At 34.9% G+C, this 26,134-nt stretch overlaps 1 protein-coding gene across 1 annotated transcript in view; it reads left to right on the top strand.

Moving 5' to 3' along the window:
- The window catches only part of LOC138307945 (uncharacterized), a 43,181-nt gene that overhangs the window by 10,862 nt on the left and 6,185 nt on the right, over positions 1-26,134 (top strand). Inside the window, exons 4-15 of the mRNA XM_069248883.1 lie at positions 2,510-2,678; positions 11,085-11,269; positions 12,577-12,725; positions 13,933-14,068; positions 14,485-14,564; positions 22,339-22,549; positions 22,839-22,975; positions 23,389-23,557; positions 24,076-24,225; positions 24,629-24,760; positions 25,422-25,515; positions 25,873-25,945. Coding sequence (XP_069104984.1) covers positions 2,510-2,678; positions 11,085-11,269; positions 12,577-12,725; positions 13,933-14,068; positions 14,485-14,564; positions 22,339-22,549; positions 22,839-22,975; positions 23,389-23,557; positions 24,076-24,225; positions 24,629-24,760; positions 25,422-25,515; positions 25,873-25,945 — 1,685 coding nt within the window. The remainder of the gene's footprint in view (positions 1-2,509; positions 2,679-11,084; positions 11,270-12,576; positions 12,726-13,932; positions 14,069-14,484; positions 14,565-22,338; positions 22,550-22,838; positions 22,976-23,388; positions 23,558-24,075; positions 24,226-24,628; positions 24,761-25,421; positions 25,516-25,872; positions 25,946-26,134) is intronic.

Here is a 26,134-nt window from a genome sequence, read left to right as displayed (position 1 = left end):
ATTTTTCACAAAAATCCTTGAAAAATCATTCTTTTTGAGCGGTTTTCTCTAAAAATGAGTGTGGCCGCCTTCGTGGAGCAGAAAGAGATTTTCACACGTTGTGTATCGTGTATTTACGCATATCCATGCAAAATATAAAGTTGCTCCAAGGTGGCGGCCAAATCCATTTCAAGCCTTTTCTAACCTTAAGATGATGAATTTCTAGCAAAATTTGGCGAGAAGAGGAAAATCATCAATTTGATGACATCATAGGTGGAGCACATCGTGTACATGGTTATAAAAAGTTATGTTTTGATAAATGGCAAGTATGAGAGTATTTATTGATGTGAAATTGATGTGGATCAGAGTTAATATTTTTCGGCCTGAAAAATTATGGCCAAATACTGGTTCTATCATATCTACTCCTTTGCATGTACAAATAAGAGCTTATAATGAAGCTTGAAGTACTGCCAAAAATTGTGATATTTACGTCTACAATGCAGTAAAATGTGTGCATATGGTCAAACCATAAAGCCAATGTGTGGATTACAATTCTTAGTTCACATTTTACTGTTTTATTAGTAACTGTAAAGTGATTTATACAGGTATGTTTCCATGTCAACATACACAAGTCATTGAAAACAAGATTCTTACAGTGTATTAAATCTGTGTTGTAGCTAATGTTCTTTAAAAGGCTTCATATGCTATAAAACAAATAAAATAAAAATTCTGAGACTCCCAAGGAGGTATTTCAATTCAAACACAATTTTCACTATTCTTCTTTCTAAAACAAACTATGTCATGTATTACTTTGTGCGTAAAAATGCATACATTTTTCATTAGTTTTAACTGAAAATATTTACCTGAATTTCACAGTCTTGATTTATTAAAAGGTTGGACGGTGTTCATTTAATTAAATTCTACTACATATAAGTAAATTATAACCGGTAAACAAATAGATCTGACTGAAGAAGGAGATGCATGACGATGAATATAGCTTTTGTAACCAAACACCTATCTGATCGTTCAAATTATCTGAACCATTCAGGTAAAACTAGCCGTACGCTGTCAGTTCGGTAATCAGTGCGTACATTGTCAATGCAAGCTACAGTGTTTTTCACAAATAAAATTCCCGTTAGTCAGCGGGAAATTGAATCACACGTGTGACCGGGTTTTTAAAAATAATCAAGGGTCAAGGTGAGTGTGTTCTTTAAGTGTCGGGAATTTCCGGAAAAACAGTTTTGTTTTAATGGACGAGTACTGAACTTAAAATTGTTTTATTTTCATTTTTTTTAATTACTCATTCAGAGAGCAAAACCATATTACTTATTAGATTTTAATGCATTAATATGATGAAATTATGATGAAATACAGGGATCCCTCAAATTATCGCCACACTCACATGTGTACCATCACGTGTTTATCGTCAATTGAACCATTAGAATGGATATCGGCCCTAACGGACTCCGTTTGAAGTATGCCACCATTACATACCACCATCCGCCATATGGTTTGTTCCAAATATCTTTCAATTTCCTCCCAATTCCAATTCCATGAAAATGCCAAAGGAAATATTTTATCATTCTATTTATTCTGTTATTAAGGCAGGGAATTCCTCTCCTTCTCCGTCAGTGTTAAGTGAAAACGTTGGCAGATTGAAGCAATATCTCTAACGTTTACTACCAAAGACACCACTAGGAACACACTAACCGGTCAAATTATGACAATATTGACAATCTGTCAAGTCAGCAGAAAATAATGCAAAATATGAAAGTAATAACCCCCAATAATCCTTCCGAAGTTATCATTGAAACGCCGCATAAATAATGGGCATTGATGCGTTTAACACAAAGAAATACGGCATGATCCTAAGATAATTTAAATCAACTTAAGATATTTAATTATTATCGCAAAACAAGTCAACTATTTTTATTAAAAGTATTTACGTCATCGGAAGCAGCTAGGTTCCTTAATTGCTCCTTGCATCTAAATACAGTAAAATATGGCGTATGTTTTTACCTATTCTATCACTTCGAGAAAAAAAATGTATTAAAAGATTTTAAATATTCTTAAATGATTAAAATGGTAATTGAATGATTTTGCAATTGGTCTTAAAAAGTAAATGAAATGAAAAATACAGAGATTGATTATTTCTATTCGAGGTATAAACAGTTCATGTTCAGTGTAATGATGAAAATGAAAAGGTTTAGTTTAGCTACTTAAAAGCAAACGACTAATATCACATTTTGAATCTCAGCATCATGTAACGTTATCTCATTTTATCGCCTTCGTCCATTTTCATTTTATCGTTGATTTTTTGCTTTACCTGACAAAATACCTGTTCACTTTTTGACAGATTAAAGTATGGTCCTTAAAGGCACTTGCTGTCTATGAGCTATATAACAAACAAACAAGATTGAATTAAATAAATAAACTAGATGATAAAGTGAATCAGAAAATTCTATAATGAAATCGATTAAAGAAAGTCTCAATTTCCTTTCAAATATTTGATGGTTCCTTTTCTTTACAGATTACCCCATACCGGCAGAAAATGTATCGTGTCTCATCTATAACTGCGAGAATATCACGTGTACCTTCGGCCTAAGGCAGTTTTATCGTCATCGACCTAATAGCTATAATCCAATTGATGGAATAAGCATAAACATAGATATGAAGAGACGTTCACCTGATAATCAAACGTAAGTTAAATTAAATGAAAGAATAAGCATAAATATAATCATGAAGACAAGGTCAGGTAATCATCACACGTAAGTAAAATTAAATGAAAGAATAAGTAAGATATAGCTATGAAGACACGGTCATATGATCATCACACGTAAGTAAAATTAAATGAAAGAATAAGCATAGATATAGTTATGAAGACATGGTCACATGATCATCACATGTAAGTAAAATTAAATGAAAGAATAAGTAAGATATAGCTATGAAGACACGGTCACATGATCATCACACGTAAGTAAAATTAAATGAAAGAATAAGCATAGATATAGTTATGAAGACGCGGTCACATGATCACCACTCGTAAGTAAAATTAAATGAAAAAATTTCAGTAAGATATAGTTATGAAGACACGGTCACATGATCATCACACGTAAGTAAAATTAAATGAAAGAATAAGTAAGATATAAGCTATGAAGACACGGTCACATAATCACACGTAAGTAAAATTAAATGAAAGAATAAGCATAGATATAGTTATGAAGACACGGTCACATGATCACCACTCGTAAGTAAAATTAAATGAAAGAATAAGTAAGATATAGCTATGAAGACACGGTCACATGATCATCACACGTAAGTAAAATTAAATGAAAGAATAAGCATAGATATAGTTATGAAGACGCGGTCACATTATCACCACTCGTAAGTAAAATTAAATGAAAGAATAAGTAAGATATAGCTATGAAGACACGGTCACATAATCATCACACGTAAGTAAAATTAAATGAAAGAATAAGTAAGATATAGCTATGAAGACACGGTCACATGATCATCACACGTAAGTAAAATTAAATGAAAGAATAAGCATAGATATAGTTATGAAGACGCGGTCACATGATCACCACTCGTAAGTAAAATTAAATGAAAGAATAAGTAAGATATAGCTATGAAGACACGGTCACATAATCATCACACGTAAGTAAAATTAAATGAAAGAATAAGTAAGATATAGCTATGAAGACACGGTCACATGATCATCACACGTAAGTAAAATTAAATGAAAGAATAAGCATAGATATAGTTATGAAGACGCGGTCACATGATCACCACTCGTAAGTAAAATTAAATGAAAGAATAAGTAAGATATAGTTATGAAGACACGGTCACATGATCATCACACGTAAGTAAAATTAAATGAAAGAATAAGTAAGATATAGCTATGAAGACATGGTCACATGATCATCACACGTAAGTAAAATTAAATGAAAGAATAAGCATAGATATAGTTATGAAGACGCGGTCACATGATCACCACTCGTAAGTAAAATTAAATGAAAGAATAAGTAAGATATAGCTATGAAGACACGGTCACATGATCATCACACGTAAGTAAAATTAAATGAAAGAATAAGCAAGATATAGTTATGAAGACATGGTCACATGATCATCACACGTAAGTAAAATTAAATGAAAGAATAAGTAAGATATAGCTATGAAGACATGGTCACATGATCATCACACGTAAGTAAAATTAAATGAAAGAATAAGCATAGATATAGTTATGAAGACGCGGTCACATAATCATCACACGTAAGTAAAATTAAATGAAAGAATTAGCATAGGTATAGTTATAAAGACACTGTCACATGATCATCAAACGTAAGTAAAATTAAATGAAAGAATAAGTAAGATATAGTTATGAAGACACGGTCACATGATCACCACTCTTAAGTAAAATTAAATGAAAGAATAAGCATAGATATAGTTATGAAGACACGGTCACATGATCATCACACGTTTGTAAAATTAAATGAAAGAATAAGTAAGATATAGTTATGAAGACACGGTCACGTGATCATCACACGAAAGTAAAATTAAATTAAAGAATAAGCATAGATATAGTTATGAAGACACGGTCATATGATCATCACACGTAAGTAAAATTAAATGAAAGAATAAGCATATATATATAGTTTATGAAGACACGGTTACATAATCATAACACGTAAGTAAAATTAAATGAAAGAATAAGCATAGATATAGTTATGAAGACACGGTCACATGATCATCACACGTTTGTAAAATTAAATGAAAGAATAAGTAAGATATAGTTATGAAGACACGGTCACGTGATCATCACACGAAAGTAAAATTAAATTAAAGAATAAGCATAGATATAGTTATGAAGACACGGTCATATGATCATCACACGTAAGTAAAATTAAATGAAAGAATAAGCATATATATATAGTTATGAAGACACGGTTACATAATCATAACACGTAAGTAAAATTAAATGAAAGAATAAGCATAGATATAGTTATGAAGACACGGTCACGTGATCATCACATGTAAGTAAAATTAAATGAAAGAATAAACATAGATATAGTTATGAAGACACGGTCACATGATCATCACATGTAAGTAAAATTAAATGAAAGAATAAGCATAGATATAGTTATGAAGACATGGTCACATAATCATCACATGTAAGTAAAATTAAATGAGAGAATAAGTAAGATATAGTTATGAAGACATGGTCACATGATCATCACATGTAAGTAAAATTAAATGAAAGATTAAGCATAGATGTAGTTATGAAGACGCGGTCACATGATCATTACATGTAAGTAAAATTAAATGAAAGAATAAGTAAGATATCGTTATGAAGACACGGTCACATGATCATCACATGTAAGTAAAATTAAATGAAAGAATAAGCATAGATATAGTTATGAAGACACGGTCACATGATCATCACACGTAAGTAAAATTAAATGAAAGAATAAGCATAGATATAGCTATGAAGACACGGTCACATGATCATCACACGTTTGTAAAATTAAATGAAAGAATAAATAAGATATCGTTATGAAGACACGGTCACATGATCATCACACGTTTGTAAAATTAAATGAAAGAATAAGTAAGATATAGCTATGAAGACATGGTCACATGATCATCACACGTTTATAAAATTAAATGAAAGAATAAGCATAGATATAGTTATGAAGACACGGTCACGTGATCATCACACGTAAGTAAAATTAAATGAAAGAATAAACATAGATATAGCTATGAAGACACGGTCACATGATCATCACACGTTTGTAAAATTAAATGAAAGAATAAATAAGATATCGTTATGAAGACACGGTCACATGATCATCATACATGAGTAAAATTAAATGAAAGAATAAGTAAGATATAGCTATGAAGACACGGTCACATGATCATCACACGTTTATAAAATTAAATGAAAGAATAAGCATAGATATAGTTATGAAGACACGGTCACGTGATCATCACACGTAAGTAAAATTAAATGAAAGAATAAGCATAGATATAGTTATGAAGACACGGTCACGTGATCATCACACGTTTGTAAAATTAAATGAAAGAATAAGCATAGATATAGTTATGAAGACACGGTCACATGATCATCACACGTAAGTAAAATTAAATGAAAGAATAAGCATAGATATAGTTATGAAGACACGGTCACGTGATCATCACACGTTTGTAAAATTAAATGAAAGAATAAGTAAGATATCGTTATGAAGACACGGTCACATGATCATCACATGTAAGTAAAATCAAATGAAAGAATAAGCATAGATCAAGAAATGTATAGGGTCCAAACGAAAATTTAGGTGAAGTAATACACATAAATATTGATATGAAGATACATAATCACTAAATGTGAGTTAATTTTTTAAACATTCAATTTCTTTTACTTACTTTCATATCATATAGAATACAATAACATTGGACAAAACTAAACCTTACACTACAATACAGACACTATACGTTACAATTAATGCATGTACATTACTCTTGAAAATGTGAGTAAAATGACATAGTATTATATGATATTGAAATCAAAAGTAGTACACTTTTTCAATCCATTATTAAAGAATTAATTTGGTGTGTTTGTTGGTGGAATGCATATTATATTTTTGAAAAATCTATTTTTTGATACGTTGATTCTAACGTTTAATTCACTACAGGCACTTAATTTATGTCTGACACATTATGTTTAATGTTTTAGTAGAATGTTGACCACTTTCAATCAAGTCACTTTGTTTATTTTGTCGGCGCAAAACACTTAAGTAAGTTCTAATCTGTTGTGTGACCGTGTATCATTTTATCATGAACTCAGAGAGAAATATTTAATTGATTTTGCACATTTTGATGAATGGGATTACCAAAGTTCTTTAAAAGATCTCAAAAACAAACGAGTAAATACATTTAGGTCTACATGACACACGTTGACTGCGTGTCAGTCTTTATGCGATCGAGATATTAATCACACATATCAGCGTTGCGTCGTTAGATTTTATCTCGGCCTTACTATTGTTTCCAAAGTTGGAATTCTCGGGATCATGAACTCATTAACTAACAGATAAAAAGAATACATTCATCCAAATGAACTAGTTTTTATATTCGTGTTATGACCAGTCCAACGTGGGATATAGAAGTCACGGCTGTAGAATTTAATGCCGCTACAACAAACAAACATCACGCTGAATTTTTAACACACGTTATTTTTATTCAAAGAGAGGTTTCAGAGATAACTTTGTTTTTCCTACTCTAATCTGCGATAATGTTAAGAAGAACAATGTTTCCTTCACAAAAGCCTATGTCGAGTATATCGATCACAATTATACATACCATTACATATGGGCATCGAACTACAGTATAGCCGAAATTTAACCGATTAATTTTAGAATGTCAGATATAAAAGAAAATCTTGTATCGTTAATAGAGATTAATTCTCAGACATTCATTTATATTTAAATGCTTGCATTTTGCCTTCTCTGAACTGTGGTCATTTTAGGAAGAACAATGTTTCCTTCACAAAAACCTATGTCGACTATATCGATCGCAATAATACCATTACATATTATTACATGTGGGCCTCGAACTATGGCCAAAAATTCACAGATTAGGGAAAGAATGTCAGAAAATCTTGTCCGATACGTAAATACGTAAATAGTATGAGTACACCTGCGGTATAAAGATCACATGCTGAGTAACACTACTTTCTTAGGGTCCGGAAGGACTAATTCCAACACAATTGCTCCTATGTATAAATAACTCGACTAGAAATGTTTTTTATTGTCATTTATATGATCTTTATAGTTACTATAGTTACCGTATAGCCAGAAATCTACGCGGGTCAAAATTTTGCGATTTTAAATAAAAAAAACCGTTAAATTTAAGCAGTTTTAATTTTTGTTATCTAGCTATACGGGTATATAATATTGAACCTTTTCTCCACAATTCGCGGATCAAATCATTTTTAATGTGCAACAAAATCGCGAAAACATCATCCCGAAGATATCGATGAGTATATATTAATTATTTCAGAAAGTTTACTAAAATCGTCAACACTAGCCCACTGCTACAAAACGTTATAGTTTTACAAAAATTAGATATTATCTAAATCCCGGTAAATAAAGTCCTTTTGATGATATGAATTAATCTTAAAAAGTTGTATATTCTGTTACTCACTTAAGGACAAATCTAGATTAACATCATAATTATTTCAACACAATAGAAAAAATGGTAATTTTGCAGTATGAATATGCAAATTATATTCCGTTACTCACTTAAGGACAAATCTAGATCTAGATTAACATCATAATTATTTCACCATAATAGAAAAAAAATGGTAATTTTGCAGTATGAGTATGCAAATTAAAAAAAATCTCTTAATAAAGCTTGCTAATGGTGGCAACAATCATGAAATGATCAGGGAATATTGAACGAGTTATGTAATGTTATCTAGCTATTAATATATGAGAGGTGGGTATAGTCTGGCACCGTGACAGATCTAAACTAATGGAACAAAACTGCCGATTCTGCATTTAATATTATACAACCTACGCAGAGGAATTTGAAATAACATCTAGATTACTTTAAAGGCCCACTACCTTCCCGAAACAAAACTGAAAAAAAATTATTATCAACTATAACATTACTTTAAAGGCCCGCTACCTTCCCGAAACAAAGCTGAAAAAAACCATTACTATCAACTATAACATTACTTTAAACATCCAAAACCTTCCCGAAATAAAACTGAATAAATATTATTATTAACTTTAATATTAGAACATTTATATCATGGTCTAAAATGACGTTACAAAACCAAACAAATGCAAAATTCGCTTTACATTTCGCTCTTTTACCGTGTGGCGGAGTCATGTTAAGCTACTGCACGGTAATTAGTTAGGAAGACGCCGGAAATTTTAAGATGATTCGGATTATGAAAATACTTCTTTAAAAATGTCCAGGAGTTGATAATAAGTGAAGAATTAACAGTGAGCGAATAACGTTTGAGATCCCACAAAAGTATTAAACCCGTTTGAAAATTACGTTTTATAAAATCAAAAGCCGTTTTTAATTTTCGCGTTTTTAAAAAATTGTATGCCAGATTTCTTTCGTGGTTATCAAATTTCGCGTTTTCCATATCGAAACAAGTTCGCGAAGATGATATTCACGGATTTAACAATTTAATAATAATCCCTGTCAATATAGCTGATTTTTATATTAATTCGCAGAGAAACTTTCGCAAATTTACTTGGATCACGAATTTCGCGAAAGTAAATTGCACGCTAATGAAACTTGGTTTACAGTTACTAATGACTTTATCATGGCGATTTGATTTCGCGATCGACACTGCAATGCCTCTACTTTACTTGCACTTGAAACATTTTAGCGGTGATTAATTTTCCCGATTTCTTTATAACTGCGAAATACGCGAAAATTAAGCGACAATTAATCCCACGTGAAAATTAATCTCACGCGACAATTGATATTTCGTGAAAATGAAACTCAAGCGAAAATCAGTTGGTTTACAGTATGCATCTTAAGTGACATGTAAATGTACTCAACTAAAGATGTGATAACAACCTCGGCTCCATAGAAACATACATTCCTGTTCCATTACGCAATGACCTACACGATAGCATTGATCACGGAAACAAAACATCCCGTACATGTATGGTTTACACAAGCGTTAAGTAAATCAAAAGATATATCTTTAAATCCATTAAAGCCAAACAGCTTTTTGTATTTTTACATTGTATTGTGATAAGTGCTGCTGAATGACCTTTCAGTCAATTGCCTAAAAGTTAAGCCAATATCGGATAATATTACACAGTGGGTTTTTGATACATCACATTAAGTTTTGAATTTAGACATAAAGAGGGTATTATTTGGTTTTGCAGATATAGAAATAATAGAAAACTTAATTCCAATCAACTTTATTATACTTTACTCAAAATAATTTTATGTAAAGAAAGAAGACAAATTTAAACATAACCGCATTGAAAACATACCTATTAAAAATGCATACAATACATAAAACAATTGCCCAAAAACAAAACAACATACAGGAATTTACTTTAACATGACATGACATCCAACAAATATTTCAATGTTTAAACAGAATTGATAAATCTTTCTGCTGCAAATACATACATACTTTTTATATGATGAGAAACATTAGATTATTTTTATATAGACCACATTTATATGCTTGTCTGTTATTCTAGTACAGTTGTTAATTTTAAATTGTTTATCTATCCGTTAATAATAAATAGACTATGCGATATTGAGTGAAACTTATGTTATTTTGCGATTAATGCATATGTTTATTGTATGAATGTGATGAGTCATTTATTAGATGTAAGTAAGTGGTGTCGATGGTGTGGTGAATGAGAGCTCTCCTGTGTGGGGACATTTGTTTATATTTTTGAAGGCTGACCCCAAGGCCCCAACCTTGGCAGCCTTCAGATGTTTAACATATCTGGGGTATTAAATGTTTTTGTATTTAAAAAAATTAATATAGATGACTGTAAACATACTTATTTTTATATATTAAAATTTATCAAAAATACTTCATCGTGTTAGCGGAAAGATGACTATGTAATCAAAATACATAACATGCAATCAGTGCGATCACATGTTAGCGTCCCAGTTCAAGTTCAAGCGCGAAAAGTGTTTGTATGAGATTAACACTAAAATATTGTAATTATATTTCTCAATGTTTTGAATAATTGTTGAATTACTTTTGAATTAATTTGTACATGTATTTCACTTTTAGTAAAGGGGATGGAAAATATATGCTATGTTTTTTCAGATAAGTTTTGAAAATTTCACTGGATGTTACATTTTAACCTCAATCCTCTCTGACATCTTATCAAATGCAAGCGTGCTTTATTTGGCATTTATCATGCCTTAAATGCCAACGTGAAACAATAAAATGCTAAAATAAACGTCATCCAAGTTTGCGAGGTATCATTAGATCATCAAAGTGATAATATTATTTTACGCTATTGATAAATCTTAAGAATTTTTAGCAAATAAAAACTGCGTAAATATATGGATTAAGACTTGTTAATCTTTTCTTCCAGATTTAACTGGTCAAGATGTTCTAGAGATAGCTTGTCCTACACAAATATAGAGATTAGGGATACCGTCACATGCACTTGGAATGAGCAAGGGTTGTTATTCTCAGAGATATATGATTTCAAGGTCAATGTTACCAATAACTTTAGGAGGGATAGCGCCATTGCTACTCTTTCTACAGCAGTATTTGGTAAGTATATTATACAAACAAAAGCATGTAATACTGGCACATGTATATCTAAAAGGAAATTACATTTATTTTTATCTGTGGTAGAAGAGCAATTTCAACCCCAAGTCATGTTTAATGTGAAAAACTCATATTGATTCAAAGTACACGAAGAACGTTTTCATGTTTACCCTTTAGTTGATGAGAAAGTGTGTAAAAAACCTTGGTATTTCAATTGTATTATTTTTCATTTATGTAAAAAAAATCATTTCTTTTATAGAAAGTCTTTGAAAAAAGTACTTGGTATTTCAATTGTATGATTTTACATTTCCTGAAAAAAATGCATTTCTTTTATAGAAAGTGTTTGAAAAAAACCTTGGTTTTTTCAAGGATTTATAAGTGAGAAGGATTCGTGTCTGTCTCTTTACACTACTAAACACCACGCGAGACGCTTATGAACCGGGAATAAAAACCGTTTTTCTCAACAAATACTTGTCTTATCGAGTCAAACGAAACGCCAATGTAAAGTGAATTAAATTTCAAGACGGTAACCCTCGCACCCCCATGCTACATCAAAGGCTGCGGCGGCGAATATCAAAGGAAATCAGTCGTCGCCCAACGTCACGGTCAGTGCACAAACACAAAAGCGCCTGCGCTGTCTTTGCCCAAAACTCAGTGTGACTTATCCTTCTCATATACGTCCTTGGTTTTTTATTGCATTTTTTTTTCTTTTTCATTTTCGGAAAAATTATATTTCATTTTTATTATTTTTCATTGATGAGAAAATAATTCATTTCTTTTATATAAAGTGTTTGAAAATAGTACTTGGTATTTCAATTGTATGAGTTTTCATGTACTGAAAAATAATGCATTTCTTATGTAGAAAGTGTTGGTAAAAAGTTTTTATGGACAAATAATGCATTTCTATTACAGAAAATGTAATAAAAACCCGTTTTTATTTCAATTGATTTATTTTTCTATAAATGAAAAATTATACATTTCTTTTACATAAAGTGTTTGTAAAATATCTTGGTATTTCAATTGTATGGTTTTTCATTCACGGAAAAATAACGCATTTCTTTTATAGAAAGAAAAACCTTGGTATATTATTATATGATTTTTCATTTACGGAAAAAATAATGCATTTCTTGTATGGAAAGTGTTTGAAAAAAACACTTCGGTATTTCAATTGTTTTATTTTTCATTTACGGAAAAATAAAGTTTTTCCTAAATAGAAAGTGTTTGAACAAAACAGTGTTTGAACTTTAGTATTTCAATTGTATTATTTTTCATCTTTAGAAACCACAATAATTTTTTATGAATTTTACCAGTAAAACCCGGGCCAATCACCGATTTATCAGGGAGAAAGATAACCGGTACAGAGGTGACACTACAATGGAATCACACGCTTTGTCATACTGTTGTCTATAAGGTCCATGTCGTACCATGGAGCACCTCATGTAACAACACAATGCATCAGGTATATAAACTAGCATGTCCATATCTATGATATCGGAAGATGTCATCCCAACTCTTTTCTATTTTTTTGCCCAAAAATTAATGGGAGATTTCGATTTTTTACACTCAATGTGTTTTGAAATCGATAAAAATCAAAGTACTCAAAGTACTGCAAATACAACGCAACAGAAACAGAAAAATAAAATGAAATCAAATGAATTTCCAAAATCAAAATATATAAACCATATTATAAAGACTTTGATATCAATTATTTCAAGAACATTCAACTGATCACAGAAAATACATGTTTTGTTTGACATTTTTCTTCATTAAAGTTCCTACATGAAAATTACAAAGAAAACAAAAGTCTTCATTAAAATGAGTTTTTATCCTTAATATACTCTTGTTTCTTATGTTGCACATACACCTATTTTGGTAAAACCATGCACATATGAGGGCAGCCTTATACATTATTCTGCCTTTACCTCAGATCTGTGTTTAACATTCATTTAAAAACATTATTTTAAAGTACACAAAAAGGGCATATGATTAGTTTACTTTAAAACTCTTATGTCTATAAGCCTTAGATAGTAAGTTATCATTAACAGAGATTATGTAAGTTGGACAGAGGAGTCACCAGCAAGCAACAGTTGACCTAGATGGGCTGTGTATTATATAACACTTTGTGTATTCTATACACACTCTATACACACTCTGTGTATTCTATACACACTCTGTTTATTCTACCAATCAGTAGGCAGTCTTCCCATGACTACTGATTGGTCCAAAGGAATATTATTCAATGAATAGGGAATTTATGAATGGAAGTTTATGAATGAAATGGTTCAAGAGGTCACCACTAGATGTCATTGTAGGGCAAGTCCTACTCAGTCTTACACATCAATAGTAAACCGGATAGCATTAATACAACCGCTAGTCGCGTTGTATTAATAAAAATTAAAGAAACTACGCAATTTATTATTTTGGGATTTGGTTTCTTTGGCGTGTTTGTATTCAATAACCAGAATAACATTAAGGCATTATAAAGCTTGGGGAAACCGAGAAAATAATTCATTATTTTCAATATTTTTCATAAAACGTCCATTTCATAAGAACGTTTACCAGCATTTCGCCAGCCAATATGGCTTTTCAAAGCGAATAAATGGTAGCAAATCAAACTGCATAAAAGATTAATTTCATAAATGACATAATCAACTCTTTATTTTAAGAACTTGTCGACCAACCGCACATCGATAACTATTACTGGTTTGAGACCATTCGCTAACTATACATTTGACGTCACCGCCCAGACAGTGGAGCATCAGAGTGATCCGGTCTCTATCATCCTTACCACAGCAGCGGATGGTAAGTATGTCTGTCGTCCGTGTATCCTCAATGTATGTCTTTATTGAGCTGATCTCTTATTTTGTTAGCCTGTCTGATTAATCTAAAACATTACAATGGATATGAAGACATTTTTTTAAGGAGTCCTCATTTCCCTTCCTCTAGACTTCGCGAGACAATTGATCCATTCGAACAAAGATATGATAATGTGATATTTAGATAAGAATAGTTAGAAATATCGTATAGATATTTCATTCACGGCTGTTCTGTTGATTTTCATTATGAACTTCTTTTTGAAAAAATTAAACGTCAGTAATAAGAGCTTAATTATTTATCACTGTTGGAGTTAAGAAAGATATTTCCATAGCTCCATAATGATTCCATATATATTTTCCCATAAAAGTAACATAAGACATATATTATTTGAACATTTTCAGTTCCACAAATCAACCCGTACATTCATCCCGGGTCGTTTTACCCGGAGGACAATAGTAACCGAACACAGGTTTCCTGGATTGTGAGTATGCATTTTATCCTGTTATACTGATTGAAACCGAAAGTGGGAACTCCCTTTTTGTCTGTTTGTTCGGATATTTGTTTTCAGATTATAAATTCAAAAACGATTGATTGAGTTATTTGAAACATTGTTTATTATTGTTTGTAACGTAAAAATAGGGGAAAAGATCGACATTGGGGTCTTCAGCTTATCTATAAATGTCGCTGTTGGTACAGATAGATATTTCTCCGTCAAATGCTGGTTTCTATACAATTTTGTGAATAAATCACTCCTATTTAAAGCATCAACAATCTTTCACAGGTGTTCAGGATTGTTAGAATTAGTCAAGGTAATATGGCCCATATATAAACTAAAAAGGATATGGTGCTAGTTGGAGATTCATCATTGTAAGATCAGGGTGAAGGTCCCAAACTGCAATACTCGCAATGTTTATCTGTCAGGAGAAAAAGATCTAGATAAATATCTAGAATGGGGCGGAGACGAAACAGACCACGTCCAAAGACGATTCCGCTCACCTTATCCCTAGACTAATTTATTTTGGGATCTTTCGTAGGGTATATTGGAAGATATTTGTTAGCTGGACTATGAAATGACGACAGAGACGTTGAGATACATTTAACATTTAATTAGACATAATAACAAAACAATAGGGGGTGTCGAGTTAACACAATAACACTATAATTATACCAACAGTCTATTGCCTCTTGCGCTGTGACCCAATTTCCACACGGTGCACACACAGCCGTCGCAAAAGTTCCACGCGTATTACACCGACATCACAGTTGATACACACGTTCACGACGTTAGGCAACCTCCTTCAGTTCATTTCGAAGACACATATACATACAGCTGTCCTCCTTCTGCATTCAGCGCGTTTTCTTTCATCTTCACATCCGGTGAAGGGCGATAACTCCCCTGCGGACACAATGTAGGGAGCACGACACCATCTTATATATGTCCATAGTAGTGTATAGAAAAATCACGAAAATTTATTCTGACAACCCCCTATTTCTGAAAATACTTAGCTTTATGTATTTTCACAACACTAAGAATAAATGCATACATATATACAAAAATCCTATCTTAAATTCTAACATATCTACAAGGACAACTTTTAGTAGGGAACAGAATGACAAAACTAATATTGCCTACTGAGATAATCTGTTGCTACATTTTCTGACCCCTTAATTGCCTTAATGCGAAACTTGTAGTTCTGTAAGAACAGAGCCCATCGCATGATTCTACTACGTTCTATCTTACTCTTTTGGATAAACACCAATGGCCTATGATCTGTACATGTATACAGTATAAACTCGCGACCGTACAAGTACATTTGGAACTTCTTAATAGCGAACACAATAGCAAGACACTCTCGCTCAATTACTGAATAGTTTCTTTTCCTATCAAGTAGTTTCTTACTTGCGTAGGCGACTGGAAATATACCATCAGCGTGTTCTAGTAGTAAAACACAACCTAAACCAGTATCTGAGGCATCTGATTGCACGATAAAAGTTTTGAAAAGACCTGGCAACCGTACAATCGGGGCCTGGGTAAGGAGGTCCTTGAGACACCTGAACGCGTCTTTCTCTTGTGGTCCCCAATCCACTTGATTCGGCCGGTCCTTTTTGGTGAGTTCTGATAGAGGTTTCGCGACATCGGCAAAATTTGGTACAAATTTCCGGTAATACCCGGCGAGTCCAAGGAAAGCTCTGACTTGCTTTTTCGTCTTTGGCTGTTGAGCGTCGCGGATCTTTTCCAACTTATCATCCTCCATGGCGATTGTGCCTGCGCCCACGGTGTGTCCTACAAATCCTTATGTCCTGTAGCCGATCATACACTTGGAAGGCCTAACTGTTAGATTCGCGTCTCGAATCCTTGCAAAGAGATCCCGTAGATCCTCAATGTGTTCCTTCCAGGTGTGGTTGTGACCAAGTATGTCATCTACGTAGTGGTCGGTGTTCTTGCTTCCATCAAACATCTTTCTCATCATACGGTTGAATGTGGCTCCTGAGTTAACAAGACCGAATGGTAATTTCCGAAATTGGTAACATCCTTCCGAGGTCGAGAAGGAAGTCATGTGCCTCGAATTCTCCTCCACTGGTATCTGCCAGTAACCCTTGCTCAAGTCGAATTTTGAGAAGAATTTATCCTTGTTGAGTCTCGTCATTATATCCTCAATGTCTCCCATTGGCTCAGGATCAAATCGCGTAATGGCATTCGACTTACGAAAGTCAATACAAACCCTGTTGGTTTGGTCCTTCTTCTTTACAATGACAATTGGTGCATTGTACGCTGATGTCGATGGTTCGACTATACCCATTTCCACCATTTTCCTTACTTCTTCTTGGACTTCTTTCCGCTTAGCATAAGGAATGGGATACGGTTTGACTCTTATCGGATCATCACAGGTTGTCTCGATCCGGTGTTCCTGTAAATGTTTCGTTCCAAGTATATCGGTGAACATATCCTGAAATTCCTCTAGAAGTGCAATCGCTTGTGATCGCTGCTCCTCCGTTAAGTCCTCGCTTATCTGGACATCTTTAAAATTCTCTTTCCCGGAGAAATTTCCAAGCTCTAACAGATTTTCGTCATCCACTGCTCCGCAATCAACTGCATCCTCCTCCTCGATAACAGCTATCCCTGCTGCTATATTCCTGCTGACCCTGCTTCACTATTTGCCTCATTCTGTTCTTTGCTGTCCTTTCTTTCAACATAATGCTTTAGCAAGTTCACATGGTATACTTTCACTTTACCACCAACCTCAACTTTATAGTTCATTTGGTTCACAACTTCTACTATGTTGAATGGCCCCTTCCACTGAAGCAAAAGTTTGTTGTTGTCAGTAGGTAATAACACCAGTACTTTCTGTCCGACTTCAAGTTGGCGATTCCTAGCTTTCTTGTCGTAGTGGTGTTTGTACGATCCTTGTGATTGGCGTAAACTCTCACGAGCTATCTTGCAGGTTTCTTCTAACCTGTCCCTAAGGTTGAGAACATACTGGTAAGTGTTCCTTGTTTCAGACTTCTCGTTAGCCTCATCTGTCCAGATTCCTTTTAACGCCTGCATGGGCCCGCGAACTGTTCTCCCATACAAAAGTTCAAACGGTGAGAATCCGGTAATCGCTTGTTGGACTTCCCGGTAAGCGAATAATACTGCAGGGATATATCGGTCCCAATCCTTTGGTCGTTCTTGACACATCTTCTTTAACATGCTCTTCAGAACTCCGTTCATCCTCTCACACCAGCCGTTAAATTTGGGATTGTAAGGCGTCGTGAATAATTGTTTGACTGGCACCAGTCTACACACCTCCTCCATTAGTCCTGAGGTGAACTGTGTCCCTCTGTCACTAAGTATCTCCTGCGGGAAACCAACTCTGCAAAATATTTCCAGGAGCGCTTCTGCTATCCTCTCTGTCTCAATCTTTGGTAATGCTATCGCCTCAGGGTATCTAGTGGCATAATTCACTACTGTCAGTATGTAACGGTTTTTAGTCTCCAATGCCGGATAAATCGGACCAATCAAATCCACCGCTACACGTTGGAATGGTTCCTCAATTAATGGCATTTCTCCTAACGGTACCTTGGTAACCCTGCCCTTCGGTGTTGTCTTTTGGCATATATCGCAAGATCGACAGTAGCGTGTTACATCGCTGACCATACCCGGCCAGTAGAAACTTGTTGAAACCCTGTCGATAGTCTTCTGTACACCTAAATGTCCTCCGACAATTGACTCATGTGCAAGTGACATGACTTACCCTCTATATGTCTGTGGAACAGCAATCTGTCGTATCTCCTCAATCAGTTCTCCTCTCTTCTGTTTGTAGAAACGATACAATATGTTGTCCTTCATCTCCATTCGGTACTTATTACCGGGGTTGTCTCCCTTGGTTTTCGCTATCTCGGCCACTTGGCCAGTGACTTGTCTGCCTTTTGGGCTTTCTCTAGTCCTTTAAGTCCGACAAGCTCAATCTCCTTCACTTGGACGTTCAACGGCCTTATAGCTTGTTTCTCCTTCTTTGCTTCAGTCCTGGTCATTACAGCAGCTGACTTGCATTCCTCTGAACGCGGCCTCCAATCAACATCCGCTGTTAACTTTGCCTCGTCCACGTTACCGATCACGAGATCGTAGATTAAATCCTTCATACACATTACTTCTAACTCTCCTACATAGAAAGGGGTATCAACATCAATCTTAGCCAGTCTGAACTTCCGCTCTGTTCCACCAATCAGTATACATGAGAGTTCGCGATCGGTCATCTGGTCAGGCTTTACGAGTGCTTCCCTAACAGCTGCGCTGCTACAACCTGTGTCCCTTAAAACCTGCACCGGGTGATCTCCCACGTATCCAAGCTGAACAGGCATTCCACTGTTTTCCAGTCGTATACGTCCCATTATCGCTGTGCTTGAATCTTTCTTACTGTGAATCTCACTCCTAATACAATCATCTGTTACAGCCCTCTCCTTCTGTGTAGATTTACAAAGTGCTGCCTTGTTGGTGTCCTTACTCTGACCACCTTTGTTAGGCCTTGATCCTATCTTGCCTCTATCTGCATGATCTCTCGCGATATGACCTTCACAAATGAAACAGAGTCGTGTCCTCTGACCTTTCACTTCTGTTGTCTTGTCATTCGCTTTCTGTTGCTGGGGGTTATTATTACGTACTTGTTGGTTCGGCTTACTCGAGTTGTATGTGGCCTTGCTAGACTTCCCAATATTTCCTCCATGGGCCTCCATATATTGTTCAGCGAGTCGTGTTAGCTCCCGAGCATCCTTAGGTGCTCTCTCCTTGAGGAAAAGTGCCATGTCTGACGAACACGCTTGGATAAACTGCTCTCTTATTAGCAGGTCTGTTAATCCCTCAAACGATTTCGCAATCTCTGACATTTGAGTCCATCTCGTCAGATATCGAGTTAATCTAGCCACAAACTGAAATGCAGTTTCACCTTTCTCAGGTTTTCCTTCTCTAAATTTCACACGAATCCTTCCTCTGTTAGCTCATACCTTCTGAGGAGTGCCTTCTTCAACTCGTCATAATCGTTGATCTGTGTCGATGACATGCTTGAATAGACTTGAAGTCCCTTTCCGGTAAGCAGAGGGCTAAAGCTCACAGCCCAGATTTCATTACTCCAATTCTGTGCTATAGCAAACTTCTCGAAACGTTCAAGAAAAGCATCCATGTCATCCTTTTGTTCGTCAAACTTTGGTAGCTTGGGTCGCAATGACATTGACCTTGACTCCTCTGTATGTGACCTTGACCTCTCGTTCCTTTCCTGTTCTGCCGTAAGTCTAGTCATCTCTACATCATTCTCCATTCTAAGCTTTTCGAGTTGAAACTGTCTATCTCTCTCCACTTCCTCAAGTTCACGCTTGCGTAACTCCTCCTCCTTTTGTTCCTTCTCATTTTCACGCCTCCTTGCTCTTTCCTCTCGTTCTAAGTACTCCCTTTCCTTGGCTGCCACAAACTGCTGTAATTCAGCTTCTTTATAACCAAGCCTCTCCCCAATACTTAACCACTTTTCGTAATCCATGGTATATTTCCAGTCGCTTACACCATATAAGTATGGAAAATAAACCACAAATAATCACGGTTATGAGGATTCTACTCAAAAATATCCAAATTTCACAAATTCTGGAACTTGAACTCTAAAAAAACACAAACACTTTTGTGCGCTAATCCTAGTATGTCTAAAATATCTGTGTATATTACCCGACCTATTCTACCCTGTCTAGAATAACAGTAAATCCACAGTATTTCTATAAATAGACATGTATACATGTACCCTGTCCAGTATGATAGATTACACATAGCAACCAACCTACACTCTAGTGCAAAATAACAATTGATAATAATATGCCCAACCTATCCTGACTCTCAGAATAATAGCATAATAAATATTATACACTCCGACCTATTTTGACACTCTGTAATGGTTCTCTAATGCTATCAGCTAGTCTACAGCTACTACTGAGGGTTCATGTCTAACTTTCGGTAGAGAGGTGACATGATACACCGACTATCTACACCTATACAAATATATAACACTATATATTCTAATGCATAGGTATATAAACGTACAACACCTGTAGTCACTTTCATAGTCCAACAATTTACCCATGAAAAATATCCCGGACGAGCCCCCAAGTTGTCAGGAGAAAAAGATCTAGATAAATATCTAGTGTGGGGCAGAGGCGAAACAGACCACGTCCAAAGACGATTCCGCTCACCTTATCCCTAGACTAATTTATTTTGGGATCTTTCGTTGGGTATATTGGAAGATATTTGTTAGCTGGACTATGAAATGACTACAGAGACGTTGAGATACATTTAACATTTAATTAGACATAATAACAAAACAATAGGGGGTGTCGAGTTAACACAATAACACTATAATCGCTGTGACCCAATTTCCACACGGTGCACACATGCACACAGCCGTCGCAACAGTTCCACGCGTATTACACCGACCATAGGTATTAAGCACTCTGATAAGTCAAAGATCCACTATAGACTAATATATAGAGAAAGGTAAGGAACTCCTCCGTGACGCAAAATTGGGTGATTTAGTTCAAATGTTGTAAAAAAATATCCAGACCAGATATTTCAACGGCTTTGGTCTTAATTGAAAGTTAAGATGTTACACTTCACGACGATAACAAGAAATCCTACTGAACTTGTCTACTTTTTTCACAAACAGCCTCGAAACTTGAAAAATTGACGAATTTCCGTTAGTCGGACACGATCGAGAACATTTTTTACAAACGAAAATGTCTATTCGCTACACTGAAAACACGGCAGCCTACAATTACCGGCTTTGACATAAACAAACAACAGGTGAAAGCAAATGTATTTACTTGTTTGACGGTTCGTTCAAATCCCCCTCTCGTGGTCCTTATCTCGTTTTTCATCGTTAAGGTAGCTAATCTCATTGGCTAAGCTAAAACCAACCGACCAATGAGATTAGGCTAAACATAACTTTCAAGATAGTGGCAAAATGGCAGTCAACCTGACCCGGATAACTATTAACGCTGAAAAACGAGATAAGGACCACGAGAGGGGGATTTGAACGAACCGTCAAACAAGTAAATACATTTGTTTTCACCTGTTGTTTGTTTATGTCAAAGCCGGTAATTGTAGGCTGCCGTGTTTTCAGTGTAGCGAATAGACATTTTCGTTTGTAAAAATGTTCTCGATCGTGTCCGACTAACGGAAATTCGTCAATTTTTCAAGTTTCGAGGCTGTTTGTGAAAAAAGTAGACAAGTTCAGTAGGATTTCTTGTTATCGTCGTGAAGTGTAACATCTTAACTTTCAATTAAGACCAAAGCCGTTGAAATATCTGGTCTGGATATTTATTACAACACTTTGAACTAAATTACCCAATTTTGCGTCACGGAGGAGTTCCTTACCTTTCGCTATATATTAGTCTATAGTGGGTCTTTGACTTATCAGCGTGCTAAATACCTATGCACCGACATCACAGTTGATACACACGTTCACGACGTTAGGCAACCTCCTTCAGTTCATTTCGAAGACACATATACATACAGTTCATGGATACACCGCTCCTTGAGCCGTTGTCCCCGTCACTCTCCAACTAACGCTGTCCTCCTGCATTCAGCGCGTTCTTTTTCATCTTCACATCCGGTGAAGGGCGATAACTCCCCAGCGGACACAATGTAGGGAGCACGACACCATCTAATATATGTCCATAGTAGTGTATAGAAAAATCACTAAAATTTATTCTGACATTATCTATAATTTGTTTGTTTATTATAGCCACTTAACTACTGCCAACGGAACGGGCCAGATTTTTTCTACAATATCACTCTCAGTGATGAAAATGGAACAAAGGAAGTAATTTCTTCAGAGGGTTTTTCAATCAGTTTGCCTACGATTCCAAACGCAACTTCATCAATCCTACTACAAGCCTGTAATAGTGTTGGATGTTCAAGAGACACGACCCGCCGTGTAATTGTCTCTAAAGAGCGTAAGTCGTAAATATTTACATATATTAACCCCTGCTTGTGCTTATGACGTAGTTCCCGTGATCCCGTGACTTTATTCATATAATGTCGTCTGCATCTGTCACTATTTTAATACCATGTATGGCATATTTTTTTGTATCAAATTATTGTGGCGTCATCACATGAAAGATGGCAGTGGCGAAACGGTTACCTTCGATTTTGAAAAATACTTCTTTGAATCATTCTTAAGCTTTCATTTCATTTTATGGCCGACTTGAATGTAATATTAAGCCTAATCTTTCTTATGTGAAGGTCCAGAAAAGGTGGCCTCATTGACTGTGGATGCCTTTAACGACACTTCGGTATCCCTCTCTTGGCAAGATGTCCATTCGAAAGCCTCGGCATATACCGTACATTATTGTATGGCGTCCGTTAACTACACATGTTTGGTGAGGTTTTTTGGTTTATATCAAAAGCAAATTATGTAATGCCTTTATGGGGAAAGCGTACATCTAGAAATCACATTTTGATATTGAACGCTACTTATAAGTGGGTTGATTGAAATAGATTCATCGTTTTACACCATCTAGAAGGAAACATCTTTACCTGTGTGTGTTACTATTGGAGTCCAGAAGAATAGTTATACAGTGAAACCTGCCTTAGCGACCACCATTGTATAAAGACCACCTGCTTAACAATACTTGTTGTCCCAAATGGTTATTTATAACCCAGATTGACATGTATAAAAACTGCTTGACTGTATAGGCCATTTTTCTCTGGTATCTTGCGTGGTCGTTTCAGGCAAGTTTGATTGTATATCAATGATAAGAAAATCTTTACACTATCAATATTCCAATTTCAGTCTTTAATTACGAACCGAACGATCTATCCCAACGAGAGCAGTGTGCTATTGACCCTACCAAGACCTTTTAAACTTTACCGATTCGGAATATCCGTAGAGGCGGAAACACACGAAGGACTTGTTAGCTCGGGCATCAAATGGAGCACGTGCACACGCTCGGAATATGGCGGTAAGTCTATTTTTAAATTTTCAGAAATATTGAAATGCTGGCTTGAAAACCACTGAAACATTGGGCATCATAACGAACATCGAACTAACCAAACAGCTGGTTCATGGAAAATGCTACAGTGTACAAGCATTGATTGTCAGAGAGAAAATCTATGATTTTGTAAAGTAGAATCCGGTCAAACAAACGCTCCTTGGATCTGCTACAGAAACTAGTAAATATAGTGGAATCGATATTTGGTGAGAGAAATGTATTCCGAACCCTATGGATTTATTTACTAAAATGTACATTTTCCGTATATTTTGCCACAATTTACAAGTTGCACAACAATATGTACGAGTTAACAGAAATACCTAATGTAAGCCCCGAAGCATATAAAGCCTAAAGGTGTGCAAAATATCATTAGAAGTGTAAACTGGAGCGAATTACCTTAAATGGAATAATTAGGATCACCACTGATTGTAATAGAACTATTACAAATCTAGTTTATCACTACATATGTTTAATATTTACGTTCACAGTTCCAACAACAAAAATGGACACTACGATGAGCTTCCCATCCGATGGTGTCCTGTTTTCCTGGGTCCCATACCCAGACTGTAACCCTAACTACGGATTGGCCAAGTATGCCATCATCACCATCATGGATGAGAATGGGGTCAACAGGACAGGTGCGTGTCAAGATTTTGTCAATTTACGTGCTCTTTGAGAAAAGATGATAATGCAGTTCATTGTTTTGATGAAGATTTTTTTCAATTTCGTATTACAAACTCGATGACGTCAACATATATAAAAACATCCATTTCAAAACATCTACAACAGTTCATGGTTAAAAGATAGTAGAATACATTGTAATAACAAATGAATTGACGTAAGATATTCTTTGGACAAACTGCAAAAAAGCATATCATCTATGCACCTAAACGACTTAGAAAATGTCTAATGTCAAAACTGTTTTAAGAGACCTTCCAAGGGAGATTATAAAGTAAATGAAAAACGCAAACTTTTATTTTGCGCAGTGTCAATTTTGGTGAAATATTTCATGATTTTTTTACCGTAATTTTCTGTTTACAGTGAACGTTTCTATGGAGAGTAAGTCGTACCTCGTGAAAGAGCTAACAGCTGGGCATTATCGTTGGTGGATCCAGGGGGATTTCAATGGAATTCTGAGTAGGCCTAGTGAAGGTCGTAACTTTGTTATTAGCGGTGAGTTCATGAAACCGGAAAACGTCGTAAAGACACCGAGGATAGTTTGATTTCATCGATTGCATTCTGCAACCGTTGAAAGATTATAAAAATGTTTTTAATTTCTGACATACAAAAAAGTATCGATACCATATCTACATTGTATTCACAAATCGATTACTCAGTCCTTTCAAACTCAATGAAATTGTACATGCACAGTTGATAGAAAACTGTTGCGTATAAGACCGTCGTTTGATATTGATCTGCATGTAATGATCATACATATTACAAGACACGTCTTATTTGTGGAGGTCCTTAAAATAGATTGTATCAACAGGCTAACGTCAAATCCTATTTCAATTTCACATTACAAATGCACATGTTTCGAGAAAGATACCAGCTTAAACAATGCCATAAAGTTGAATTACGATTTTTAAAACATGGTGGAGTAAGTTTAATGTCCTATTTCAAAACAACTAAGGTCATTTAAGCAGGGCTATTTCTTTGACTCCACCACACTAGTACTAAAATCAAACTGATACAAATCGATTATCAATTAACAACGCGCTTACAAATTATGAACATTATTCTATAATATCGCATTACTTAAACATCTATAAGAACAGTCGTCAATATTCCTGAATTACAACTGAAGTACCTAATAATTTAATAACGTGTTTAGTTCCAGGAACCTACTTGACCTTCCTGCTACTCGGTATTATAATTGGTGCTGTGACAGTGTGTATCGGTACAGTTATTGCCTGCAAGAAAATCCTGTAAGTAAAGAGGGTAACACATTTTACACTAGGTAAATCAGAGATTGCAATAATAAAGCAAAACGGAGATTCAAAAACAAAAAGCAGTGGAGCAAGTAAAATGTCAAGAGATTTACATGAGAATACAAAGTGGTATTAAAACAATGAGATATTGGTTTCTCGATATATCATACATTCCGGGAAAGTGATTTAAAACATGAAATGTATTACAACAGGACACATGGACTATGGATATATCCGTAAAATAAAATACATAATTTTATCAAAACATAATTCTAACTGTCAAAATATCAAATGGACTTTTAAGATCCTAGGCTTTTGTTATTGAAAATTTACTACAAAGATTTTACATTTCAGGGGCTACTATAAGAAGGTTCGTCAGGACACGCAGCAGATAGACGTCCCTCTTATTCCTAGTGATGTACAAAGTGTAAGTAATAAGGACCAAACCAATATAAGTATCAGAGTACACTATTATGTGAATTTTACAATCCAGGTACATGTACCATGTCAAGAATAGCTAAAGTTTCACGATCATTATTTGGAACAATACAACTTCAGGCCTAGTGCAAAATGTGGTTTTGAACGGATAAGCATATATTAATGATAAATCCGCATA

This window comes from Argopecten irradians, chromosome 14 (genome assembly GCF_041381155.1).
Source record: "Argopecten irradians isolate NY chromosome 14, Ai_NY, whole genome shotgun sequence".
NCBI lineage: Eukaryota > Metazoa > Mollusca > Bivalvia > Pectinida > Pectinidae > Argopecten > Argopecten irradians.
This window is presented reverse-complemented; position numbering and strand designations above follow the sequence as displayed.